This window comes from Panthera pardus, unplaced genomic scaffold, assembly GCF_024362965.1.
Source record: "Panthera pardus isolate Hobbes unplaced genomic scaffold, ASM2436296v1 HiC_scaffold_13, whole genome shotgun sequence".
NCBI classification, from domain to species: domain Eukaryota; kingdom Metazoa; phylum Chordata; class Mammalia; order Carnivora; family Felidae; genus Panthera; species Panthera pardus.
Window position 1 is genome coordinate 59,904,642 of NW_026526688.1, and position 23,847 is coordinate 59,928,488.

General features: G+C 38.9%; 1 protein-coding gene across 3 annotated transcripts in view; it reads right to left on the reverse strand.

The window, feature by feature from the left end:
* PALLD (palladin, cytoskeletal associated protein) overlaps positions 1 to 23,847 on the reverse strand; it is a 406,924-nt gene that overhangs the window by 224,435 nt on the left and 158,642 nt on the right. For all 3 annotated transcript variants that reach the window (XM_019441032.2, XM_019441033.2, XM_019441034.2), the window contains exons 3-5: positions 12,096 to 12,274; positions 1,895 to 1,961; positions 302 to 407 (exon numbers count right to left, since the gene is read on the reverse strand). In XM_019441032.2, the coding sequence (XP_019296577.2) occupies positions 302 to 407; positions 1,895 to 1,961; positions 12,096 to 12,274 (352 nt within the window). The remainder of the gene's footprint in view (positions 1 to 301; positions 408 to 1,894; positions 1,962 to 12,095; positions 12,275 to 23,847) is intronic.

Sequence of the window (23,847 nt, forward strand, 5' to 3'; positions counted from 1 at the left end):
AATAATCAAATAGTCATAGCTCAAAGAGAGAGCGTATTATCAGGTTATTGGCTGTTAGAGATGTTCCCAATGGGAAAGCAGATGTTGACTAACTGGTAATAGGTTTTTGATTAAACATTATTTTTAGTGCTTAAAAGGAAGAACTTTACCTACCGTTTTCTTTCCTCCCCCCGTTGTGCTCCCACTTAGGAAAATATTGCAGGGAGTGTACTAGTTGGAATCGAAGCTGTAATCATGAAGTCTGCTTCACAAAGTTTGCTAATGAGTTTGACTCCTTGTGGTTTCAAGTACGAGGACTTACCTGTTGAACAGGGATGGATAATGGCTGAATCACAGCTGTGGTCACTCCTGTCTTTGGAGATGATGATCCTATTGTCAAGGAAACAGAAGTTGTTTTCTTTTGAGCTCTGGAAAATAAAAAGGCAAGTGGGTTCCATCAGAAATTTTTTTTATGTTTATTCATTTTTGAGGGAGAGAGCATGAGCCAGGGAGGGGCAGACAGAGAGGGAGGCACAGAATCTGAAACAGGCTCCAGGCTCTGAGCTGTCAGCACAGAGCCCGACACGAGGCTCGAAACCATGAACCGCAGGATCACGATCTGAGCCAAAGTCGGACGCTTAACCAACTGAGCCACCCAGGCACCCCAGAACTTTTTAAAATCAGGAATTATTCTTTGAAAGATTTCCACAGAATATTTCAGTTTCTTTTTGTGTACTCAGTCCACTTCAATTGTAAGTGCTTCAGAAATGGGAAACCACAACCTACAGTTAGAATGGCTATAGTCAATACATACACAGAATGGGCCTTATAGATTTTACCAAAATAAATACACGGGTAAGAGAAAAGGAGCTATATATAATTCAGCCATTATCAGAGAACCTACAGTTTGATGTTGGAAATCCTAAGAGAAAAGAAAATGTCTGGAAAAAGTCCTAGGGTTTGGGTTCTGTATTTAGTTCATGGTTTTAGTGGTCTATTTTAAGTCTAGCAGCTCTTCTTTGTCCTGGTTCCTCATTTTGTTGAGAATGTCTTGGCATTTTTGTCTCTTCTTACCCATGAAAGTTAGTGAGGTGTAGAGAAAGGTTAAGAACAGTTGGTTGGTAGGCCCAGCTTTGCTAAGAGGTTGGCTGTACAATCTCAAGCAAGTCATGTAACTTTACTACGCTTGAGATCTTTATCTGAAGTCAGAGGTGGCAGAGTGTGTGTATATATATATATATATGTATATATATATATACACACACACACACACACACACACACACACACACACACATATATGCTCCTGGATAGATATAATTGTCATGTATATACTAGCAGATCAAAGAAATTGATTAGCACAGTCTCAATATTCATGGCGTTTTCTGCAAGATTCTGGTAGGTTTGATTTTATTTTTGCAAAAACTTAATTATTAATATCAATTTACATAATTATTATTTTGGGAAATAACCCATCTGTCTTCCTAAGAATAACTAAATTTTACCATTTTCATAAGATCTAACCAGTAATAGACTTTATCCAAATGGAAACCCATTTCTGGCTTAATCAGACATTTTCCAGTTTGTATCAATAAAGTGGTCCTCCTTTATATTTTGGTAATGATTTAACTAGTTTCCTCTCGATGTGACTGTTAGTTTTACATATTTATAACCAGTTAGTTGTCATTGAGACTAACATTGTATATGGTTTGATTTTGGCATCTCAATGATGAAATGCAGACTTCAAAGTCTACATTCCTAAGTAAAAAAAAAATGTGTTCACGTTCAGATATTTGATCTTTGACTGACATCAGCAGACCTCTTCCTTCAAAGCACAATGCATGCTGCTTTGTACCCCAACGATTCTCGTGACATTCTTTGTTATACAGACAATTGATGGGATCATAGGCACTCACTGTGGCATGGCTCCAGGTTTTGATTTGAAAGCTAAACTTTCACTCTCTGAATCTGTTGAACTGGCACCTGAAAAAGTAGAAAATGACAAAATTAAGATTTGAGGGTATCTAGAACTGCTTCAGAGAGTACTATTTTTCATTTTTAAATAACATACAATGTCTTATTTTGAAATAGGGAATGATTCAGACCATTTTTATTTGGACTGTTTTTTCAGAAAACTACTTAAAGATCTACTATAAAAAGCTTTCTTCAAAGCAATTGTTTTGAATGCCAAATTTACTATTAATTTCATTTCTTATCACTTTGGCCACCACAACCAAATTTCTAAGTGGCTTATAAACTATGAAATAAATGTATGTGTCTGTGTAAAACATCCAAGGTTTTAAACTTTAACCCTTTCTTGGGAGATTACATTGTGTGGATTCTCAATGTCTTCATTACTCATTAATTAGGAGATGTTTTCTGAGTCTTTGATAAATTAGAACAAAACAGTGGCTTCATTCTTGACTAAGAATGTCTCCAATTTTGGATCACACTCTCCCAAATTCATTCGCTTCTTTACTGTTTGTGAATTGAGGGTCACCTTATGTTTTTAGTCAAAATACAAAACGTACTTAACATTTTAATGCTCATGTGTTTTGTCACAAGAGATTTTAGGTGACAGATTTAAAATAAGCGTGATTAGAGGTATACTCTTGGTATTGCTTTTATGAGATGTATTTAACTTGAGTTAAAGATACCTTAATATAAAATAATACATGCTTACAGAAAAGTAACCAAAGAGAGAATTGTGTGACATAATACTACAGTATCTTCCTTAATGCCATTCTGCACATGCTAATGTATATTTGTCAGATAAACTTATTAACATACATTTATGTATATGTCTATACAAATGGAATCACACTTGCTAAGTGAAATAAGCCATACAGAGAAAGACAGATACCATATGGTTTCACTCTTATGTGGATCCTGAGAAACATAACAGAAACCCATGGGGGAGGGGAAGGAAAAAAAAAAAAAAAAAAAAAAAAGGGGTTAGAGTGGGAGAGAGCCAAAGCATAAGAGACTGTTAAAAACTGAGAACAAACTGAGGGTTGATGGGGGCTGGGAGGGAGGGGAGGGTGGGTGATGGGTATTGAGGAGGGCACCTTTTGGGATGAGCACTGGGTGTTGTATGGAAACCAATTTGACAGTAAATTTCATATATTAAAAAATAAAAAAAATAAAAAAAAAAAAAAAATGGAATCACACTATATGTACTCTTTGCAGTATATTTTAAATACATTTAGAATATATGCATTAACGTAATTTCTTGGATGGCTACCCCATGCTACTTTCCATGACTGTATTTTTCTAGTCTTTTATTAATGTTTTAACAGTCATGTTTAAGTAACTCTGCTGCAATGTTTGCTGTCCCTTCGTATTTATTTAATACTTAGTATAGACTTTCTTCACTTAGTTCCTGCACTACCACAATAGATTCTTATCTTGTCTTCTTAGGTCAGTCTTCAAACTCTTTATCATTTTTTAATGTAACATGTTAAAAAAAAAAAAAAAACTAAGATGATGAGTTTCTATTCCGTAAATTTAAAAACCTAAAACCCTGCTATTTAGTGACTCGCATGATTTCCAACCAGATTTTCTAGCTCTATCGGCCAAATTCCATGTCCTAGAACCCCAATGCAAAGAGTTGAACATAATGGCGTGCACTCCACTAGGGAATGGGAATATAGCAGCAAATACCCACCCACCAACCCACCCCTGCCCTTGTGGAGTTGACATTCTTTTGAAGGCACAAATGACAAGATAAATACATGACATGGCATTGAGGGAAATGAGAAAACACACATCAGAATAGGGAAGGAGGGAAGGAGGGAATGGAGCGGGATGCAATTTGAAGTAGGGTAGCAAGGAAGGTTCCATCAAGACGGGAACTTTGAATAAAGATCCAAAGGAAGGGAGGGCTTTCCCTTCTTGGTCTTTTCTTATGTTTGTATGTTTAATTCTATTATTCACTCTCATAGGAAACTCTTACCTTGTCTTCTCTCGATAGTGTTTTAAGATCAGCCCAGTAATTTTTTCTGTGCTTTGTCTTCTCTGAACTCCCCATGTTCTTACTTTACTACTCAGGTCCTTTATAACATCCTATATGCTAGAAAATTGTAAGTTCTTTGAAAAATTGAGGTGGAGTTAGTTACCAATTTTTGAGTACTTACTACTTGCCTGGCAATCTGCTTTGCACTTTATAACATTATATATATATTTTTAATGTTTATTTATTTTTGAGAAAGACAGCACAAGCAGGGGAGGGGCAGAGAGAGAGGGAGACACAGAATCCAAAGCAGCTCCAGGCTGTCAGCATAGAGCCTGATGCAGGGCTCGAACTCACGAGCCGTGAGATCTTTACCTGAGCCGAAGTCACATGCCCAACTGACTGAGCCACCCAGGTGCCCCTATTACATTATTTTAAATGTTTATTTTTGAGAGATACAGAGAGAGACAGCATGTGATCAGAGAAGGGGCAGAGATGGAGGTGGGAATAGAGGATCTGAAGCAGGCTCTGCACTGACAACAGAGAGCCTGATATGGGGCCCAAACTCACGAACCGTGAGATTATGATCTGAGCCGTAACTGAATGCTTAACTAACTGAGCCACCCAGGTGCCCCAACATTTAATTACAATAACTCACCTAAGAGGTGAACTATGTCCAATTACACATCAGAAAATTGAGGAACCGAGAGATCAAGTAATTTGCATAAGGTCACATAACTAGAAAGCAGTGGTGAGAGGCTTTTTGAACTTGTGGTCCATGACTTCCCTCGTACCGTTATGACCTTCACGTGCCATGGAGGTCTGTAACTCCTCTGAGGGCTTATTTTCATGCCTCGCTAATGGCAGACCTGCAACTTTTTGTAGAATGAGTGAATGGAACCTTGGGAACTGCGACACTTGTCTGGGGTTGGAAAGTGAACTAAGCAACCACAGAAGAGCAGCATGCTAGGGGGCAGCAGCGGGAGGCAAGTCTAGAAATGGAAGGTGAGATGTAGAAGACAGGGCCACAGTGTTTGGACTTCGTTCTAGGCACTGAGATCGGTGATGGGGAAAGTCAGTCATGCAGGATGAGCTGCGGGAGTAACAAAATGAAAGAGCAGCACAACCAGCCAACCGTCACAAACAGATGACAGAGGGGCACCTGGGTGGCACAGTCGGTGGGGCTCTTGGTCTTGACTCAGGTGGTGACCTCGCAGTTTGTGAGTTCGAGCCCCTTGTGGGGCTCTGGCTGGTGGCACAGAGCCTGCCTGGGATTCTGTCTCTCCTCCTTTCTGCCCCTCCCCCGCTTGTGTGCAAGCTCTCTCAAAATTAAAAAAAAAAATTTTTTTTAAATAGGTGATAGAGATGGAAGGAGGAGGAGGTATGGGAAGGGAGCTGGGGAAACGTGAGCAAAAATCAGTAGACTCCATTACCAGAAAATCATGGGTCATCTGAGATCAATTTTACTAGAGTCACCGGAGTTTTAAAGAGGGAGAGGGTAGCAAAAGTCCTACAGAAGTTATCACAGATGCTCTCAAAGTGGCTAGAAATTGGGGACACCAATAGTTTTTCATCTGATTCCAAACATTTAATAAATCTTAAAAATAAAATCCCCTGATTATCTACTTAGAAAGTCTTTCTTTTTTTCAAATTCCTTTTTTCCAGCTGATTTTCAGAGAAAGGTAAAGGGCCAAAAAGGTTTCAACCCCTGGAAAAGAAAACCCTTGCTAGTTTTTGCACACCTGTCCAACCCTCGTGAAATCTCAAAGTCACCTTGTGTCTCAGGTGTCAGAGCAGCTCTTGCAGACGGTGGTGGATCAAATCTCCCTCTCTGTGCCAGCAAGTTCCCTTCCCCCCTCAAGGATTCTTCCCTCCCTCTCTCCTTCTGTCTCCTCCCTTTGGTCATCTGCTTTGCACCTGCTAGTCAGGAAAGGACATTCCTGACTCTGGTTAACATTTTCGTATTCATCGAACCACCACTTTCAGTTTTTGATGGAAGCTCCAGTCTGACATGTTCCAGAACTTACAATTACTATCCGTCTATCTGTTCATCAGCCTAAATGCTATTTCTATATTGCTCCCCACACAGAGGGAGGGAATCAAATGCCCATGATCTCTGCTCTATTCTGAAGATACAAGTGCCAGTGCAAATGTCACAAAGATACACCTGCTATCTTGCCTTTAAAAGGTGTTCTCTTTTCACTTAAAGAACGTACCCTATTTAATACTTCCTCACAGGAAAAGGCCCAGAAAATGCCCAATAGCAACAATTAAAGAAAAAAAAATCATTTGGAATACCACCACTCAAGATACTTTGGGGTATATCCTTCCAAAGTCTTCCAAAGTCTGTCTAAAAATGCATAAACATTTTAAAAGATGATGTTATGCATATTGCTAAGTTATTGCTCGTTCCCCCTACTCAATACATTGTGAAACACCTTTCTATGACATCAGATACCTACTTTATAATTTTCTAATGGCTGCTTTAAATACACATGGGCAGCTTTACAATAATTTTATCTCTGCACTAGGAATGGATATATTATTTCCATTTTTAAGTATTCTCCTAGAAAGGTGTGTAGAATAGCAATACATCAAAATGCCCATTTGCCTCACCCTCATGAAAACACTAGGTTTTCATTGTTTTTGTCTATTTGGCATCTTCCTTGATGAAGGAAAAAAAAGCCACATTTCTAGGTGGAAGCAAGCTGGAAGTAAATGATACAGCTTCAACTTCAGCAAACAGGAAGTCTTCATGAAAGCAAGTATCAACCATTTGAAACTATATATTCACATATTAAATATATATTTGAGACCTTGAGAGACTTTAGTGAAACCAGCCTCACAGAGAAACTCCTGGAGTTCAGCCCGTGTGCATATTCTGCCTTTCAAAATTTAAGGAGTGACTATACTCTGTCCCCATACGAGTTACTCATTTTCTCCCTCCCTACTCTCTCAGTTGCTATAATCACCAGTGCAGCAATAATCATTTAAGACTCAGATAAGACCAACGGAAACAATGCCAAGGGTTTAAAATTTTATAAATGATGAATGACTATAAAGACATTAAAATGATTTTTAAAGATTGTTTAATGCCATGGGTAGATGTTTGTGACAGGTTAAGTTTAAAACAAGGTACAAAGGAATACGTAGAGTAAAATATACACATAGAGGATAAAGACTGGAAAGATCAAAATATTAAGAGTAACCGTCACAGAGCAGTAGCATTACACTTGATTTTTATACCTTCCTTTTATGTGTGTGTTTTCAGTTTCTAAAAATAAAAATGTGCTATTTTTATAATAGTAATCATAGCTCACACTCTGTATCAAGGCACTGCTCTCAATCCTTATAGCAATCCAATTTTCTCCCAGAGGAGATGGAGGAAATGAAGCATAGAGCCACTGAAAAACTGTTCAAGGTCATGGAACTAGAAGCTAAGCTAGCCAGAAAATATTATAGAAATATTTAAAAATAAATAATGTGAAAAATGGCCAAGGCTGTGCTTAGATTCCTTCAGCTTCTCTTAGTGTATTTTTAATTTTTTTAAGACATTTATTTATATTTGAAACAGAGAGAGACAGAGCATGAGCAGGGGAAGGGTAGAGAGAGAGGGAAATGGAGAATCTGAAGCAGGCTCCAGGCTGAGCCATCAGCACAGAGCCCGATGTGGGATTCAAACTCACTAACTGTGAGATCATCACCTGAGCCGAAGTTGGATGCCCAGCTGACTGAGCCACCCAGGTGCCCCTTAGTGTATTTTTAAAATCCAGGAGAAGAAACCATGTACTCAGAGGGGCTTTACCCTGCTGAGATCAACAGGAGCCACTACTCATACAACATCTCAGCATGTTTCAAAATGTCCCTTAAAAGGGGCACATGTTTTACCTGATTACTCGAAGCACTGAGAACCTATAAATGTCACACAAGATCTGCCACGGTGCATTACACTCGCTCAAGTATCCCTGCCTCTTCCCCACATTCCTGCCCTCCTCTCCGTCCAACTCCTACAAGGCCAGGTTTAATCCCACTTCCTTCATCCCAATTTCACGACCACCATCCTATCCCGCCTTCTTTGCAGTTCCTAAAGCTGTAATGATCTGTGTAACCCATTTTACAATCAGAAGAGGGTGACAATGATGGAAACTGGAGGTGTCTGGATTTCACATGCTGACATTTACCTTTCCTGTTTATATTATGAATTTAAGATTATCTCTTTGCCATCTAGTCCTGGAGGGTACCCTCCTCACCATCTAGGCCAGATTCCATCTCCTTTCTCCTTTTCCAAGACTTTGGTCTCATTCTTTCTTGCCCTTCTACATGATCTAGGTTTTCCCTCTTGGATTATTTGCATTAGCATAGGACACATACTCTAGTTATTTTGGTATGAAAACAAATAAGCAAACAAAGTGAAAGAAAAAAAATATTTTTTACCCCACAGTTCTTCCCAGATTCTGGCTCACACCTCTGCTGATGGTTGAACAAAACTTCCGCAACATGATCTATTATTTGTTGCTTCTCTTCCCATATTTTGCACACATTTTCTCAACTCATTCCATTTGACCGTTGTGCTCTCCAGATTCCCCAAACCCCTCTTGTTAAAATCACCAACAACATCCTCAGTGGTTTCCTCCTTGTCCTCATCTCATTTGGGCTCTCAAGCATCTGGAGAGCGAGCTGGCATCGTCCTCTCTCCCGAAACAGGTCTTCTGCCTCCTCTTACACCACCCTGACTAGTTTCTCTCCCATCCCAGGGCCATCCTCTTGGAAGTTCAACATGTAGGAAAGATTATCCCAGGCGCAGACTGAGATTTAAGCTGTAATTTATTTTGTGTCATTCTAAAACTTGCTGCAGAAGACAGTGAAATTTAGACAGTTTCCAACCACTACATTAAGTTTTTAGAGGTTTTGTTGAGACTCTGAAGTTCTATAAAAATATGTCCTACCCTCAGTAGATCCTGCAAATGACTGCATGCTGACACAGTAATAGCAGCGTGGCTTAGGATACAATTCAGTAGGGATGTGTCTGAGTCTAATTCAGTGCTGGAATGAGTACATATAAAAATTTCTTACTTTCAGTCATAATATGAGCATAAGAATTTATGTGAAATTCTCTTCTATTACATGTAATTGTTCTTTGGGATGAAAATACACAAAAATCTCATTTTTTTTCCCTGTGAATTATGATCCAAACTTTACAAGGCCAAGGAGCCAGTTTTCCGAAGTACCTTGCATTAGGCTTAGGAGACTAACTCCTAATGGATCTTTATTCTTGCTCTGCCCAGGTCCCTCACCCTCTCCTCACACACAGTCTGTCTGAACTCACAGATACCTGCTGGCTGGTTGGCTAAGTAAGTCCACTGTTACAGCGCACTGGGAAAAAAATCCATCATCTTTGTTAAAGTCCTGACACGGTATATAGAACCAGAGATTACTTCTCACATATTGATAACTCATCCAAATGATTTCAAAGGCAGAAGTGGACCGGCAGTTCAGGAGCTTCCATACAGAAGAGCCCAATTTTTTTTTTTCAATATATGAAGTTTATTGTCAAATTGGTTTCCATACAACACCCAGTGCTCATCCCAAAAGGTGCCCTCCTCAATACCCATCACCCACCGTCCCCTCCCTCCCACCCCCCATCAACCCTCAGTTTGTTCTCAGTTTTTAAGAGTCTCTTATGCTTTGGCTCTCTTCCACTCTAACCTCTTTTTTTTTTTTTTTTTTTTCCTTCCCCTCCCCCATGGGTTTCTGTTAAGTTTCTCAGGATCCACATGAGAGTGAAACCATATGGTATCTGTCTTTCTCTGTATGGCCTATTTCACTTAGCATCACACTCTCCAGTTCCATCCACATTGCTACAAAAGGCCATATTTCATTCTTTCTCATTGCCACGTAGTACTCCATTGTGTATATAAACAATTTTTTTATCCATTCATCAGTTGATGGACATTTAGGCTCAGAAGCGCCCAATTTACTGAAATAAAAATACAGACTGTGGTGGGAATGTTTTGGGTCTACCAGAGTTAGATATTAAAACTGATTTTAGAGGTAGAGAAATATTTCCTTTCATTATATGAAAAGTAGGTTTATCTTACATATCTTCCAGTTAACCTTTTTAAGCTAATCTGTATCCCTGTAACACGGATACATTTTTATTATATCACTTATTATAACATCACTTAGAATCTAGTTATTTTTTTTTAACGTGCCCATCTCTGCTGTTAGATTGGGAACTCCTTGATACTTGAAGAATGGGTCTTAATCATGTTTGTACCTGCATTATCTGACCACAGGAGGACATTCAATGCAGGCTGAAATGATCTGGTAGTCCATTCAACTGCATGTGATTTCACATAACACCTATAGTATAACAGCAATAAACTCTAAAATTCACCATATTTCACCATATTTCACCATATTTCAGCAAACCTAAAAGCAAATAAAGCATTTGATTTTAAGAGGCTCTATCTGAAGTCGGATTTAGAAGACAAATCTGATCATCCTTAGCAAACAGGTTTCTTAGGCAAGTTTAAGTTCCCTTCATTGTATTCTAAAATACTTTACCATGTCTGGCACACAGCCCACCCATGGCTAAAACCGTTAACTTATTAAATTTTAAGTCTTTTTGTCATTCATTTAGCACTCTGAAACATGTATGACACAGTGGTTAAAAATCTGGGCCTTGCTTGGAGCAAGACTGCTTGGGTTCAAATCCCCAGGGGGCTTTGAAAGAGTCGCTTTAACCGCTCTGGGTCTCAGTTCACCATTTATAAAAAGGAGATACTGTACTAATAATATCTCATGGGCTTACAGAGAGGTTTTGATCATTAGGCATGAGTATGTACACACTTATAAATGCCATGTAAATATTATTTATTGTTCTATAAAAAGTGTTTGCTTTCATTAACAGGGCAAGGTCCCTTGAGCTCACAGATATTCAAAGACAGTGCAGAGGATCCTTTTACTGAAAGTAAAGATACACACTTTTAGTCAGTGGTAATAGTTCCTCTAAAATTTCTTTTGTCAATTCTTGAAAGAGTCACAAATTATGATTCATATCTTGATTTCTTCTACTTTAAATAATAAAGAAATTTAGTGATATTAAACAGTTAAAAAACATAAAAAGATGAAGAGTAAGTTCATGAAGACCTCAAGGATTTTAATCTTTTTTTTGCATTTCAACTACTATTTTCTCTTCTGATTTTTTTTCTTTTTTTTGAGAGAGAGAGAATAAGAGGGAAAGAGAGAAAGAGAGAGACAGAGAGAGAGAGAGAGCCCGCACGCAAGCAGGGGAGGGTCAAAAGGACCCAGACAGAGAATCCTGCGGGAATGAGGGCTGGATCTCAGGATCTCACTACTGTGAGATCATGACCTGAGCCTAAATCAAGAGTCGGACGCTTAAGTGGCTGAGCCACCCAGACTCCCCTTAACTACTACTCTGAAAAGCAACCAATTAACAGAGTACTCACCAATTTATGGATATAGAAACAAAACATGTACTGTGGGTGCTTAAAACGTTTCCAACTTAAATTATAGGTATTGATCAAAATCCAATAATAGTGTAAAACTATATACTTTCACGTCAAGCTTTCTAATTCCCCACAGGCTGAGTCTTGTCAAGAACAAAAGAAATATTCTACTCTCTGCCTACCCGTTTTCTAACACAACACTGATCCTTGAAGTTTTTTCATCCTGAGATTGCAAGTTCACCATACATTTAGCTGGAATAACGGAATTTCACAAAAGAGGCAAAAATTCTAGAATTGAATACAAATGAGAACATTTAAAAATATTCAATCATTTAGCATTCCCATGAATGATTTCCCAAGTCATTTATAGTTTAACTCTATCTGGTCGATAGACACGGTTTTTCTAGATGTTCCCATTCTCTCTTCACTAGAGAAATCAAAAATGAGTTAGACACTTTACATTTTAAGTAAATTCAAGTTAACGCAGCTGAAATGTTTTCAATTAAAAGGAACAAATATTGACATTAGCTGATGTATGCCCAAGTGTCAGACTGTTCATTATAAAATTCTCAGGAGAAATGAGGTTTGAATCACGCCATTATGCTGTTTGCATTGGGAAGGCATGTTCATAGGGAAGCTCTACTCAAGCTATCAGACCCCAACCACCCCTTTAAATCATGCACCTCTCCTTACCTTCGATGAACACCTCGGCAGATGTTGTGTCTGAGCCGCTGGGGTTTGTAGCCAGACAGGTATAGCGACCTGTGTCGTCCTCAAAGGCCTCGGCTATGACCAGGGTGTGGAGGTCCCCACCCTCACAGCGGATCTGAATGTCGGGAGTGTCCTGTAGCTCCTTCCCCTCACAGAACCATCTGCAGGCCAAATGGAGGTCAAAGGACAGGAGAGAAAGAAAGGAAATGGTGATGTTTAAAACAATAAAGCAGAAGTGAAAGGCTGTAATAAGATGCTTGTTTGATTAAAAAAAAAAAAAAAAAAAGATCTGTGCTGATGTTACTGAGGGAAACCTTAGAGACCGTGAAATTAATGACTAGACATTGCCCATAGGTTTTCTTTGTAAAGCATCTTGTACATTTTATCAACTTCAAAATAAGGGATATCACCAAACTTGGAAAGACCGTTTTAGTTACAAAATAAAAGGAACAGAAATTCAAAGTGTCTTCTTATAAAATGTTTTATCGTAGATGCCTCTTACAACTTTATGATTCTTACCTAAAGAAAAATATGAAATCTAAACATTATGCTCAAAATATCTAATGTATCAGGGGAAACTAGTCATCATGTTGAAAAATCGTAGGCAGCACTATTTTTGTTGACCCTAAGACTCCCGATCAGCTGAGCAATAGCAGATTTAATGGCTTCCACATTTCTGGTATTTACAAACCTTTCTAGCAGACCGCCTGGCCTCCACGAGGTAGAGAGATGCTGGCTGTGCTGTAATTCATTCTTGCTGGTCAGCACTTTTCCTCCTCCAAACAACCAGGACCTGGGTGTAAGAGGCTGCAGGCTGCCAGACTGTTTTAGCACATGCTCTCTCTCTCACACACTTGCCTTATTCCCCCAGCACCTCATACTCTCAACAGGATTTTCACAAAAAAAACATGAAGCTGCCCTAAAACCTCCCCTAAATGTGATTTATTTTTAAAGAAATATGTAGGAATGTACCACTTGCAACCAAAAGCAATGAAGTCTCTGGGACAGTATTGTCCGCTTACCTCTTAATCAGCACTCAGATTTCCTCTGAGTCTCATATTCTATGAAATTCTTTGGATTTTGCGTCCTTTTATAAAAATAGGGCATCAGAGACTTTTTTCTATATTGAGATAGAATATAGGTATTTATATTTAATCTGAAAATAAAACCAGTTTGCTAATACTACTCAGGGGATTAATTCCAGAAACTTAAAAATTAAATATGGGTTAGTCGTAAAAGGACAGATAAGACTTTGGGAATTAGAAAACATTTACCACCACCACTCAGTCAGCAGAGCATCCTCAGCAACAACACACACACTACTTCTGAGACTGTTGAGAAAGGCAGGATTTCTTAATTCTAGGGCATTTTCTCATTTCCTGTGTCTTCATACAGTCCCAGAGAACGTTCCAGCCTAGAGCCAGCTTCCAGTTCATTCTATCCTGTTCTCTTTCCACAGTCCCAGACCAGATCTTCACCCATGAGAACTGACTGTGGATTAAGTTGATTTCCCCATCTGCAGTAAACTATAGATTCTTTCTCTATTCTATATCAGAATAAAGCTCTTCCCTACATACTTCAGTCTTTCAACTTCAGACCTGTCATTGAAGCCATTCATATACCTGGCCCTGATTTTACTTTTTTATCATTTTCCTATACTAACACTCTGCTTCTATTAAATATTTGCATGAATTTATTATTTCCTACATAGTCCTCATGTATCACTTGCTGATTTTCCTTTGCCTATCCTTTCCCTTCCTTGGGATTCTCTCCTCCCCTCTTCATTAAACCCACCTAGGAACCACTCTTCCTCATAGTCAAGCTATAGGCTCCTTTAACAGACTAAATTCTACTGAACACATGCTTGCTGGGCACCTTCCATGTGGAAGGCGCTACATTACATCCTACAGGTAATGCCTGGTAAACTCTGCAACTAGTTGAGTTTATACTGTCAATAAGTGTCCTTATCTTCCATGGAAAAGATACAAACCAACATTTGGATGTGAAGTTAAGCATCATAAGTACAGTGGAGGTTTAAGAGAAGGAAAGAGTAACTGCTTTGGTTAGATATGCTTCATAAGGAGACCTCTGCCTAGTACTCGAGGAGTGTGATATCTGGTCCTCTAACTCCTGGGTCTGCAAACCTACAGCCTGCAGCCCCCATAACCTGTTTTTGTATGGCCCATGAGCTGAGAATGTTTTTTAGATTTTTAAAATTTTTAAGAAAGAGGATAAACTTGTGATATATGCAAATTATAGAATGTCCAAATGTCAGAGTCTATCAAGTTTTTTGGGGAACACTGCCACGCTCGTTCACTAACTCATGGTCTCTGGCTGCTTTTGCATTACAGTGACAGAGTTGAGTAGTTGCATCAGAGCACATGGCCCACAAATCCTAAAATATTTACTATCTGGACTTTATAGAAAAACTTTGCCAACTCCTGCTCTAACTTCTTGCTCCTCAAAGTGTGATCCTTGGACCAGCCGCATCAGCATCATTTGGGAGTTTATGAGAAATGCAGAATCTTGATCCTCATCCCAAATCTACTCCCGTCAGTTCAGATCCTCCAGGAAACTCATGTGCATGCAAAGGTTAAGCAGTTCTGGCCTTTTAGGTTTTGACCATGCTAACCTGCATCACTGGGTCCTGGCTTTCCCTCTAGGATGCTCATTTTTTTAATATAGCAACCGTATTTGATGGGTCTTGTACCTCCAGTCCCTTGCACAAAAATGCATGCAGAATTACGTTGTTTCTCCTACCTCTGTACTAAACACATTTGAACATCTTTCCTTTGACAGTTGATCACACAGCACTTTGTGATAGCTTCTATACTATTTCCTCATACTGTTATTTGAGGCCTACTGTATTCGTGCTTTATTTTCCCACCTAGGAAATAGGCTTCCTCATGGCAGAAAAAAATTCTTAACTTTTTTTATTGATCCATTGTGTATTGTATACTTGATGCTTTCAAAATACTATCTGCCACTTGTTATTCTGGAATATGCTTTCCATGAAAAACCCAATAGTGAAGGATCTATGGACTACTAGATCTGGAAGATGCTATATATTCTCACTTCTTGGTGTCTGCAATTCCCATTTTCTCATTAAAGGCCCAGAAAGTCTTGCGGAAAAGAAATTTAACGCTGTCTAATCTAGTATTTACTCAACTTATTTGACCATGAGATTCTTTCTAAATTTAGCATCTACTTTCTGAGTATATATTGCAGAATGCTTTCTAGCATACTTATCCCATACAATCTGTAGTTTTTGAAAAATGAAGACCATTTATAACCTGAGCAATGAATACGTATACGGCTGAAGACACTAATCTGTAAGCACAATAAAATACTTGAAATATACTTTAAAAATGGCAGAAGGAGTAAGGCATTTTCTGCAACGGTCTATTTTGTCTTCTGAGATGGTTCACCCTTGTCTTCAACAATTGCATATGGTGACACGGTTGGTGCTTTGCTTACAAACCATTAGATTGATCTGCTTCTTGCTTTCTAAACACTAATGCTATTTGTTCTCCAGCTCCATGAATAAAATTTAAAAAGCATCTCCGATTGTAAAATACAGAAGACCCAGTGCAGAGAAAAGATGAAATTTGTCCCATTTCAGCATTAAGTACAATAATGAATGTCAGTCATTTATATTGCTTTGACACTCAGGAAAGTCAGATCGTTACTGATATTAAGTACCTGTCAAGTGACCAGTTCTATGTTGTTAAAATGTGGTTAAGATAGGGTGTGACTCAAGAGGGGGGGAAACTGCAAATATTTAGATGGCAGACTCCCTGTAGCAACAAGAAGGGCAGCGTGGTTCCTGGCCAATATTTAGATAAATGTGTTTAATTTATGATTGGAACCATTTGCACGCTGGAGCCAGCAAGGGCCTAGCAGAGGCTCAACTGTGACTTTAGGGAAGTTAGCTAGCCTTCCTGGTTCAGGTTCCTCATATATATGAGAACATGAGACTTTATAGCTGTAAAATTTCATGATTCTAAGGTTCTTGGTGAAATGGAAGGGTTTTATATTTAGGACTACATTTGAAATCTTTCCAGAAGTGATACAGAAAATTTTTTGATGAAAGGTCCAAGTAATTAATGGCTTCGCTTCTATGAAATATACTAAATGCAATAGCACTTCTAAGATTATATACCCACATTGGGTCCTTAAATGTGTCAAGGGACTTAGCACCTTGTCTTTATCACTACTGTGGTACTTGACTTCCAACATTCTCTTGAAATCTGTTCTTCATGTGCCTCTCTATCCTACTAGAATACAACTTTTCCCAGGGTAGAGGCCTGGCCTTTTTAACTTATAAGCATACTATATGTTCCAGCACAATGTTTGGTATATGGAATGTATTAATCATACCTTTTTATTTTCTGTAATTCTGAGGCTTTGACATCTGGGCCTTGCTGATCCCAGAAAGACCAGCCATCCCAGAGCTAGCCCATTCTTCAAAACGGTAAATGACTCCTCTGGGTGCACATTCCATATGAAAGCTAATCCTTCTAGAGCCACATTCCCACCACCCCTTCTATTGGGCTCTCACACTCAGGGACACAATTGCCCTGCTCTAATCACCCCAGGGCCAGAGAGCAAAACACTAGGGGCAGCCCCTATGCCCAGGAGTTCCCTGTGATTATTCAAACTAGCCAATCTTAAATCTACTTACCCTGCTTCACCTCTTCCTACCTGCAGAAAATCCATAAAAGCTCTTACCCATGCTTCCCTCTCCTAGGGGGTACCTGGTGATTCCCCTGTGTTCTCCCATGGTGTAGCTCCTTAATCTTGGGAACTATGAAAAACTATCTTTCAATGGCAGTCCTGTCCTAGTCTATTGGCCTTACCATACCTGATATAAAATGCAGGTTTTTTTATTATTCTTTTAAATGTTTATTTTTCGGGGGGGGGGGGGGAGGGGGCAGAGAGAGAGGAGACACAGAATCTGAAACAGCTCCAGGCTCTGAGCTGTCAGCACAGAGCCAAACGCAGGGCTCAAACTCGGGAATGGCAAGACCATGACCTAGGCTGACGTTGGATGCTTAATCAACTGAGCCACCCAGACACCCCATAAAACCTACATTTTTTTTTAAAGTTTATTTATTTTTGACAGAGAGAGAGACAGAGACAGAGACATAGAGACAGAGCATGAGTGGGGGAGGGGCAGAGAGAGGGAGACACAATCTGAAGCAGGCTCCAGGCTTTGAGCTGTCAGCACAGAGCCCGATGCAGGGCTCGAACTCACAAACTGTGAGATCATGACCTGAACCGAAGTTGGATGCTCAACCGACTGAGCCACCCAGGCACTCCAAAACCTACATTTTAAAGCACTGAACTGATCAAAGAATTAGATTACACATGAAGAAAGGATTGAACCAATAGTTGAAATAATACCTATTATAGTTTTTGCCTTAAGGCATATACAGAGAGATGTCTATCTACCCTCACTTGCTCATTCCGAAGTACATCTTAAAAATACAAAATTAAACTCAAAATCATCTACTTCAAAACAGGAAATCAGCATTGTCTGATTCTTTATGTAATAGACAAAATACAAATCACTTTCTTGCCTAACCTAAGAGAATCCTGGAGATTTTAAGTACTGGTGCAACAAAGGAGATGGATGAGATGTACTCATGGCATGTTTGTTTTGCTAAGTTTCTTGAAGGTCATACTTCTATCAGCTTTCTGGAAAGGACTTAAGACATTCAGTATTCTTTAAAGAACAGGTAAAAGGTCTGTTGATTCATTTCTGACCTGAAATTTTTCCTATCTTACATTCTGGTTGCCAGTACAGTTTAGGAAAGGCAATACTGGTGTGGCAAGCCAGAAAAGAGAACAAAAACACAGGTCTGGTAAATGCGTGGAACAGGTAATGACACTGTGTTCTTTGCATACCCTGTGGCAGACATCTCTAATTGGTCGGAATATTCTTTGCTAGCGAAACTAGAGGTCTCAGGATTCTCAGCATGGCTGTTTGGGCAGGCAGGGTACAAAGCAACTGAAGTTGAAGTCTTCTGAAACAAAACACATTTGTCATACTCAATGTGGTGCCTTCTTGGAAGATACATTTTTCCCTTTCCTCCAGATCCTGGAAGCTGTTCCTATTGTAAGAGTGGGGAGAGGGTTTGGTGGAGAGAGAACACGTGTGGAAGTGTGTAATATAGCTGGGAGAGTCTACTTAGGTAAAGTTCCACTGAAAGACACCCCTGGACTTTTTTTCATTCTATTCATTACACCTGGAAGTCATTTAACTAGTGCGTAAAACACTGGTTAGTATATTGGAAAATCAAAATGCTAATTATCTACATTCCCATTCTGTACTTCTAATAAATTTCAACTTGAATCAGACCTTGTCCATACTTCATTTTAACTATTAAATGGTTAAAATATATAACTACAATCTCATAGTTAGGATGAGGATGCAATATTTGGGAACCATGATAGTCATAAGGACTTATACAAATTCAAATCGAGAGAGTAAATATGTATATATTTAATGCCTATTTTATGCCATGCACTTGGTAAATATGGCCTTATTTCCCTCAAAACCTTGTGGAGTAGTTCTCATTTTATCTTTAGATAATGGCTACTCTTATTTATGTATAGAAATTTAAAAAGGAAACAATGTGGATAATTAAATCCGGATAATCTTCACAATTTAATTTTCTTTAATACATTTAGTTTCATCTTTCATCAAACTTTTTATTATAGCTATAAACAAATTTTAACAAGTTTTACAGATTCTTCCCCTCTAATCAGGTGGAGCTAAGCAACCATGTGATTGCCATGTGATGGGGAGCTAAGGCGCAAACACTGAAAATTAGTGGAGTAAATCTCTATTCAAAAGAATTAAGAGTTGCTCGTATAGGAGTAAGCCAGTTGAGACTGATTGCCAGATTCCAAGGTCATAAACAGGGCATGAAAAGAATCTTGCATTAATCGGAAATAAAATGTAAAAAGGATTAGGAGATACAGTCATATTCATTCATTCATCAATCATTTATTCATTCATCAAGGGGTTGATGGCACCTTGACTCCAATCTAGGAATTCCTCGAGGGTACCAATGTCAGCTAAGTTGGATTTCTTATTTCATGAGGCCAGTGCTAGGCAAATAGAGAAGAAAACCCAACTATAGACCTAGGAAATACTGAATACACTTCATCTAATGAACAGAGGCTCTTCTATCACATGGAAGCACGTACGGCTTTCAAAAATTTTTAAAAATTGGCTATACCTTGATACATATAGATTAGAGGTTAGTTTTGGATAGAATACTTAGGTTAAACTTAGTTTATTAGAGAGGGGATAATGTTGATGAACTTTACAAGACTGGAATTTTTTTTTGTTCATAAGAGATGACAGAGAAAAAAGGATCATAGTATTTAAAGGTCTGTAAGATGGCACATTTCTTTATATTACTCGTGCTGGGATTTTTTTTTTTTTGAAATCTACATTGTTTTAATAGATATATTTCTTTTTGTTGCATAATGTCTTTTTTTTTTCCGAAATTTTCAGACATTCCAGACTAAAAATGAGACAGTGCCAAAAATTCAAGGATCATATTATAGCACCAGCAGGATATGGCAGGATTGAAATTCAAGAAGGTGTTTTACATAGAAACGTTCAATATTTAATTGTTCACTTTCTACATTTCAAGGTGAGGTCAAATGTAACCTCTGATTTGGTTAGAGTTCGACTGTTGGAAGAGAGTGGCTGTATCTGACTGCAGTCACAAGAAGTGCTTTGGTTAAGGATCAAAAGGGGTCACAAGGGTAACTAAAATCAGGGGGATCACAGCTGCTTCTGAACAAGAGACCTCCTTTGAAAACTAACAATCGTTTCCATTCTTGGGCAGTGTAAGAAAATTTTTAAGTTGACCTCTCTGATGTGGCCTTCCTTTTTTTCTTCTTAGGACCCTGGCAACTGGCAGTGAGGCTCAGAACTGTATTTAGGAGTGGGATACACATGTGGGAAAGCCCAGAACACTCTGGTTCTCCAAAACAGGACAATACTGTTGATTTTTTGATAATAAATTCAACTGTTAAATGGAAGGGACTAGCAAATCCACAGGCAAAGTGGAATATGTACTACCCAGCATGATATACTAATACTTTGTTTAAAAAAATCACATATGGCATCGCTTGGTTTAACCGTTGACTAGTACTATCTATTCAATACACAAACAGAAATACAGATTTTATGATTGACAGCTTCAGTATCTTTCTCATTTTGAACAACAACTATGTATTGTGGAAATTTTCTGTGCCCTGTATTTTAAACATCAACAAATTTTAAGATGGAAAAATCGGATTTATAAAATTTATAATGCTTCATCAATGAATCTTGGCTAATACTTTCCAACTCTAAGGAAAATGGTAAATCTTGGAAGCCAGTTAATAGAAAATTGAGTGCTTATTAAATAAAAGCCTTTAAGAATAGTTGAGTTTTCATTTTCTTCTCTAAGTCACGTTTCCGAATAGTCATGGAAAAACAAAGTTATGTTGAAAGATGTGTCTCCACTTTTACTTCCCAACTCCACTGATTTGTGCTTCCTACAAAAATTTATCTTCAAAGGGATAGCAATGATTATAGGAAGGCAAATTTAGCCTGCAGCTGCCCCTTTCTCCCTAAGTACAAGCAGCCACATGACTTCACAGAAGCACACGGTCAAAGAAAACTAAAGGAACTAGTTTTTAAGATGCTATTATAATGGAAATCAAGGGGCCAGGGTGGGGTGGGGGGGACCAATGGAACAAAACCCAGAGACATCAGTGGTTCCACAAGGGGTTCTATTTTCTAGGTGTTCCTTTCTCCCAAAAGAATGATAGGAATGACAGTGCTCTCCCATGAAATGGGCATAAGTTCCCAATTTTGGTGATTGTCCAAGATGAATTTTATTTATGCCTGAGCTCAAAGTCAAGCCATCCATAAATAGTGCATTTCATACATCCTCAATTAAACACCAATTAATTTTTATGGAGTATTTTTTGTCTTGTCACCAAGTATTTCTTAATTTTTTACACATGTTCACATTAACCACAAGACACACCATGTTTATTCTGTCATGTGAATTTATAGGCAGACCAAAGTGAAATTAGTCCTTGTCTAAATTTACTAGAGTTATCATTTCATGCCTTCTTAGCTCAAAGGACAACAGCTAAATTTGTGTGGACAACAGATGTACTTTAACCTTCTGGTCAAAAAGAGACCAATAGACTGAGTTTTTGAAATTCAAAGCCCAGGAAGTGATAAAATGGCCTTTGAACCAAAACCAGACTCATGTCTACCAATTTTTTCCTCTCATAATCATTTATCTCGTAAGAAAGAAAGATAAAATAGAGAGAGGAGTAAATGCAGCTCAAATAAACCGAACTTCTAAAATGATTTTATCTTGTTTTGACCAGAAGAGGTAGCTTCTTCATATCTGGACTCAAGGAGCATGTAGGTGTTAATCAGTATCCCTAAGAAACAGCATAGAAGTGGGCAGGTAGAATCTACACTAAGTATGTGTGCTGAAGCTCTTAAAATCTTAGATTATGTCCAGTATTTTCCACGCTGGTGATGTAGTAGAAAGGGCCTAGGGGCCGGGAATCAACAGTCCAGGATTCTGGTTTCACCTGGTCAACAGACCAGCTAAGCTGAATGAAATCCAGTTGTCCTCTCTTTTAGGGCTGGAGTTGATTTGTGAAATGTGAGGCATGAACTAGACCAGTGTTTCCTCAAATGTGTCCCAGAAAACTATTTCTGCAGCAAGTTAACAGATAGCATTGAAAAAGGGTCCTGTGGCACAACAGGTTTGTGGAGCAAGGAGTTAAACATCTGTCTTTACTATAGAACTTTCTAGAACTTTGACTATGCCAATATACACTAAATTTCCAAGAGAAAAACTGCAGGCATCATTCTCAATCTTATTTGACCATAGAACATATTTTGAGAATCACATTGAAAGATTAATGGTACATGGAACACATTTTGGAAAACACAGGGTTGAATTATCACTAAGATCCCATCTAACTCTACAATAGTGACACTGAATACCTGCCCTACACTTTACAACTACCTCTTCCAGTGCTCACGACAGGCATCAGTAACGAAGCAAAACTTCTCTTTCTCACTGGCCCCAGACTTAGTTCTGGAGTCCTCCAGCAGTGCTCTGGGCAACCACTACCAACCATTTAGACAGAGCTGGCACTTGAGTTGAAACATATTGGCCATGTCTGATTTAACAGTCTATGTTTACGTATTATTTTCTTAGATAGGAGTCAATGTGAAATGATGACTGCTGGCTCTGTTAACTCTAAGAATTTTTTTTTTCTGTTTTGGACAAGCAGCCATTTTGCCATGGCACATGGCATTACTGGGCCCTCCCTCACCCCCCACCTTTGGAAAATGCTCAGGGTCAATGTACAATATGATGTCCAAATCAGGTCATTTCAAAGAATGCAACAGGCTACCATTATAATTACAGGAATCAATAGGAACATGGCTACTTTACTTCATTGCAAGAGCAACTCGAAAATGTGATTTTGGCTTTAGTGGATATTTTGACTCTGCAAATGTGATTCATCCCCATGAGTAGACAAAAGTAAACTTCACAGTCTATGAGGGGGAAAAAAGTTCCCACCTTCCTGTCACTCATTCACAAGTTCTTGTTACACCTGTTAAAAAACAGATTCATCCTTACCAGTCCTCTATGCGGGCAGACAAATAAGTAAGCATGACCTGACAAGTCATACTTCAAAGTCACCTATACTGTGAAAATTGGTACTGAATGTTTCCAAGCCTTCACAGCGTTGAGGGAAAGAATGGATTAGAGAGAGAGCCCGAGAATGAGAAATTGCATACATAAAACAGCTAGAGGTGCACATTCAGCTATTCTGTTGTTACAGTTATGGCAGGTAATTACTAGCCATTGTTGTAACTTGGATTGCATTCCAAAGGAAATAAAATGGGAGATGTTTTATTAGACAATGCTGTCAGTCTTCTATGCTTTTGGAACCCATCCATGGAGATACAACGATTACCTCAGACTTACGAAACCCAGAAGGACTAAAACCAAAGTAAGGATAGGGAAATAAGACTTCTTGGTATCTTCAACTCGACATAAATACAGAAACCCACATAAAACAGTTGATGTATAGACCGTTAGCAAGCCCAGTAGTTTTCTCTTTGCATGTGACAAGCAATTACATTGAATACAACTGTTCCCTCAAGAGTGGAACATTCTTCCCCCAAATCAAAGTACAGGAGGATCATCTATAATTTTTCCTAGTTTATCAGTACCTCCATTTCTTGCTTTAATCCCGCTGCCAGCTAACCATGATTAGGGGTAAGGGAGGAGAAAACAGGTGAAAGTGGGGACAGAAAATGAGTGGGAAATATCCCTCTTTCTGAAAAAGCTAGAACTTCAGAATTCCAAGGGCTTTGCTTCTCTCTCATCCCCTCTCCACAAGAGCTTTCAGCTAATACTGCACTGGTTGATAAGTCCCCATCAGCTGAACCAGGCTCAGCAGGCAAAGGTGGGCGCTTCAGCCTCTCAGATTTGGTGGACAATCTGGCTGAGGTGGAGGGGAGGCTTGGTGGCCTCCTCGCACAATGTTCTGACCCTAGTCTAATGGCGTTCAAGCCTGGCTAGCTAGTGTGGTCCCGTACGAACCACAAAACCAACACCAAAAACAGAGCATGCGAGCCAGCAAAGTTCAACCATACACTGGTCCC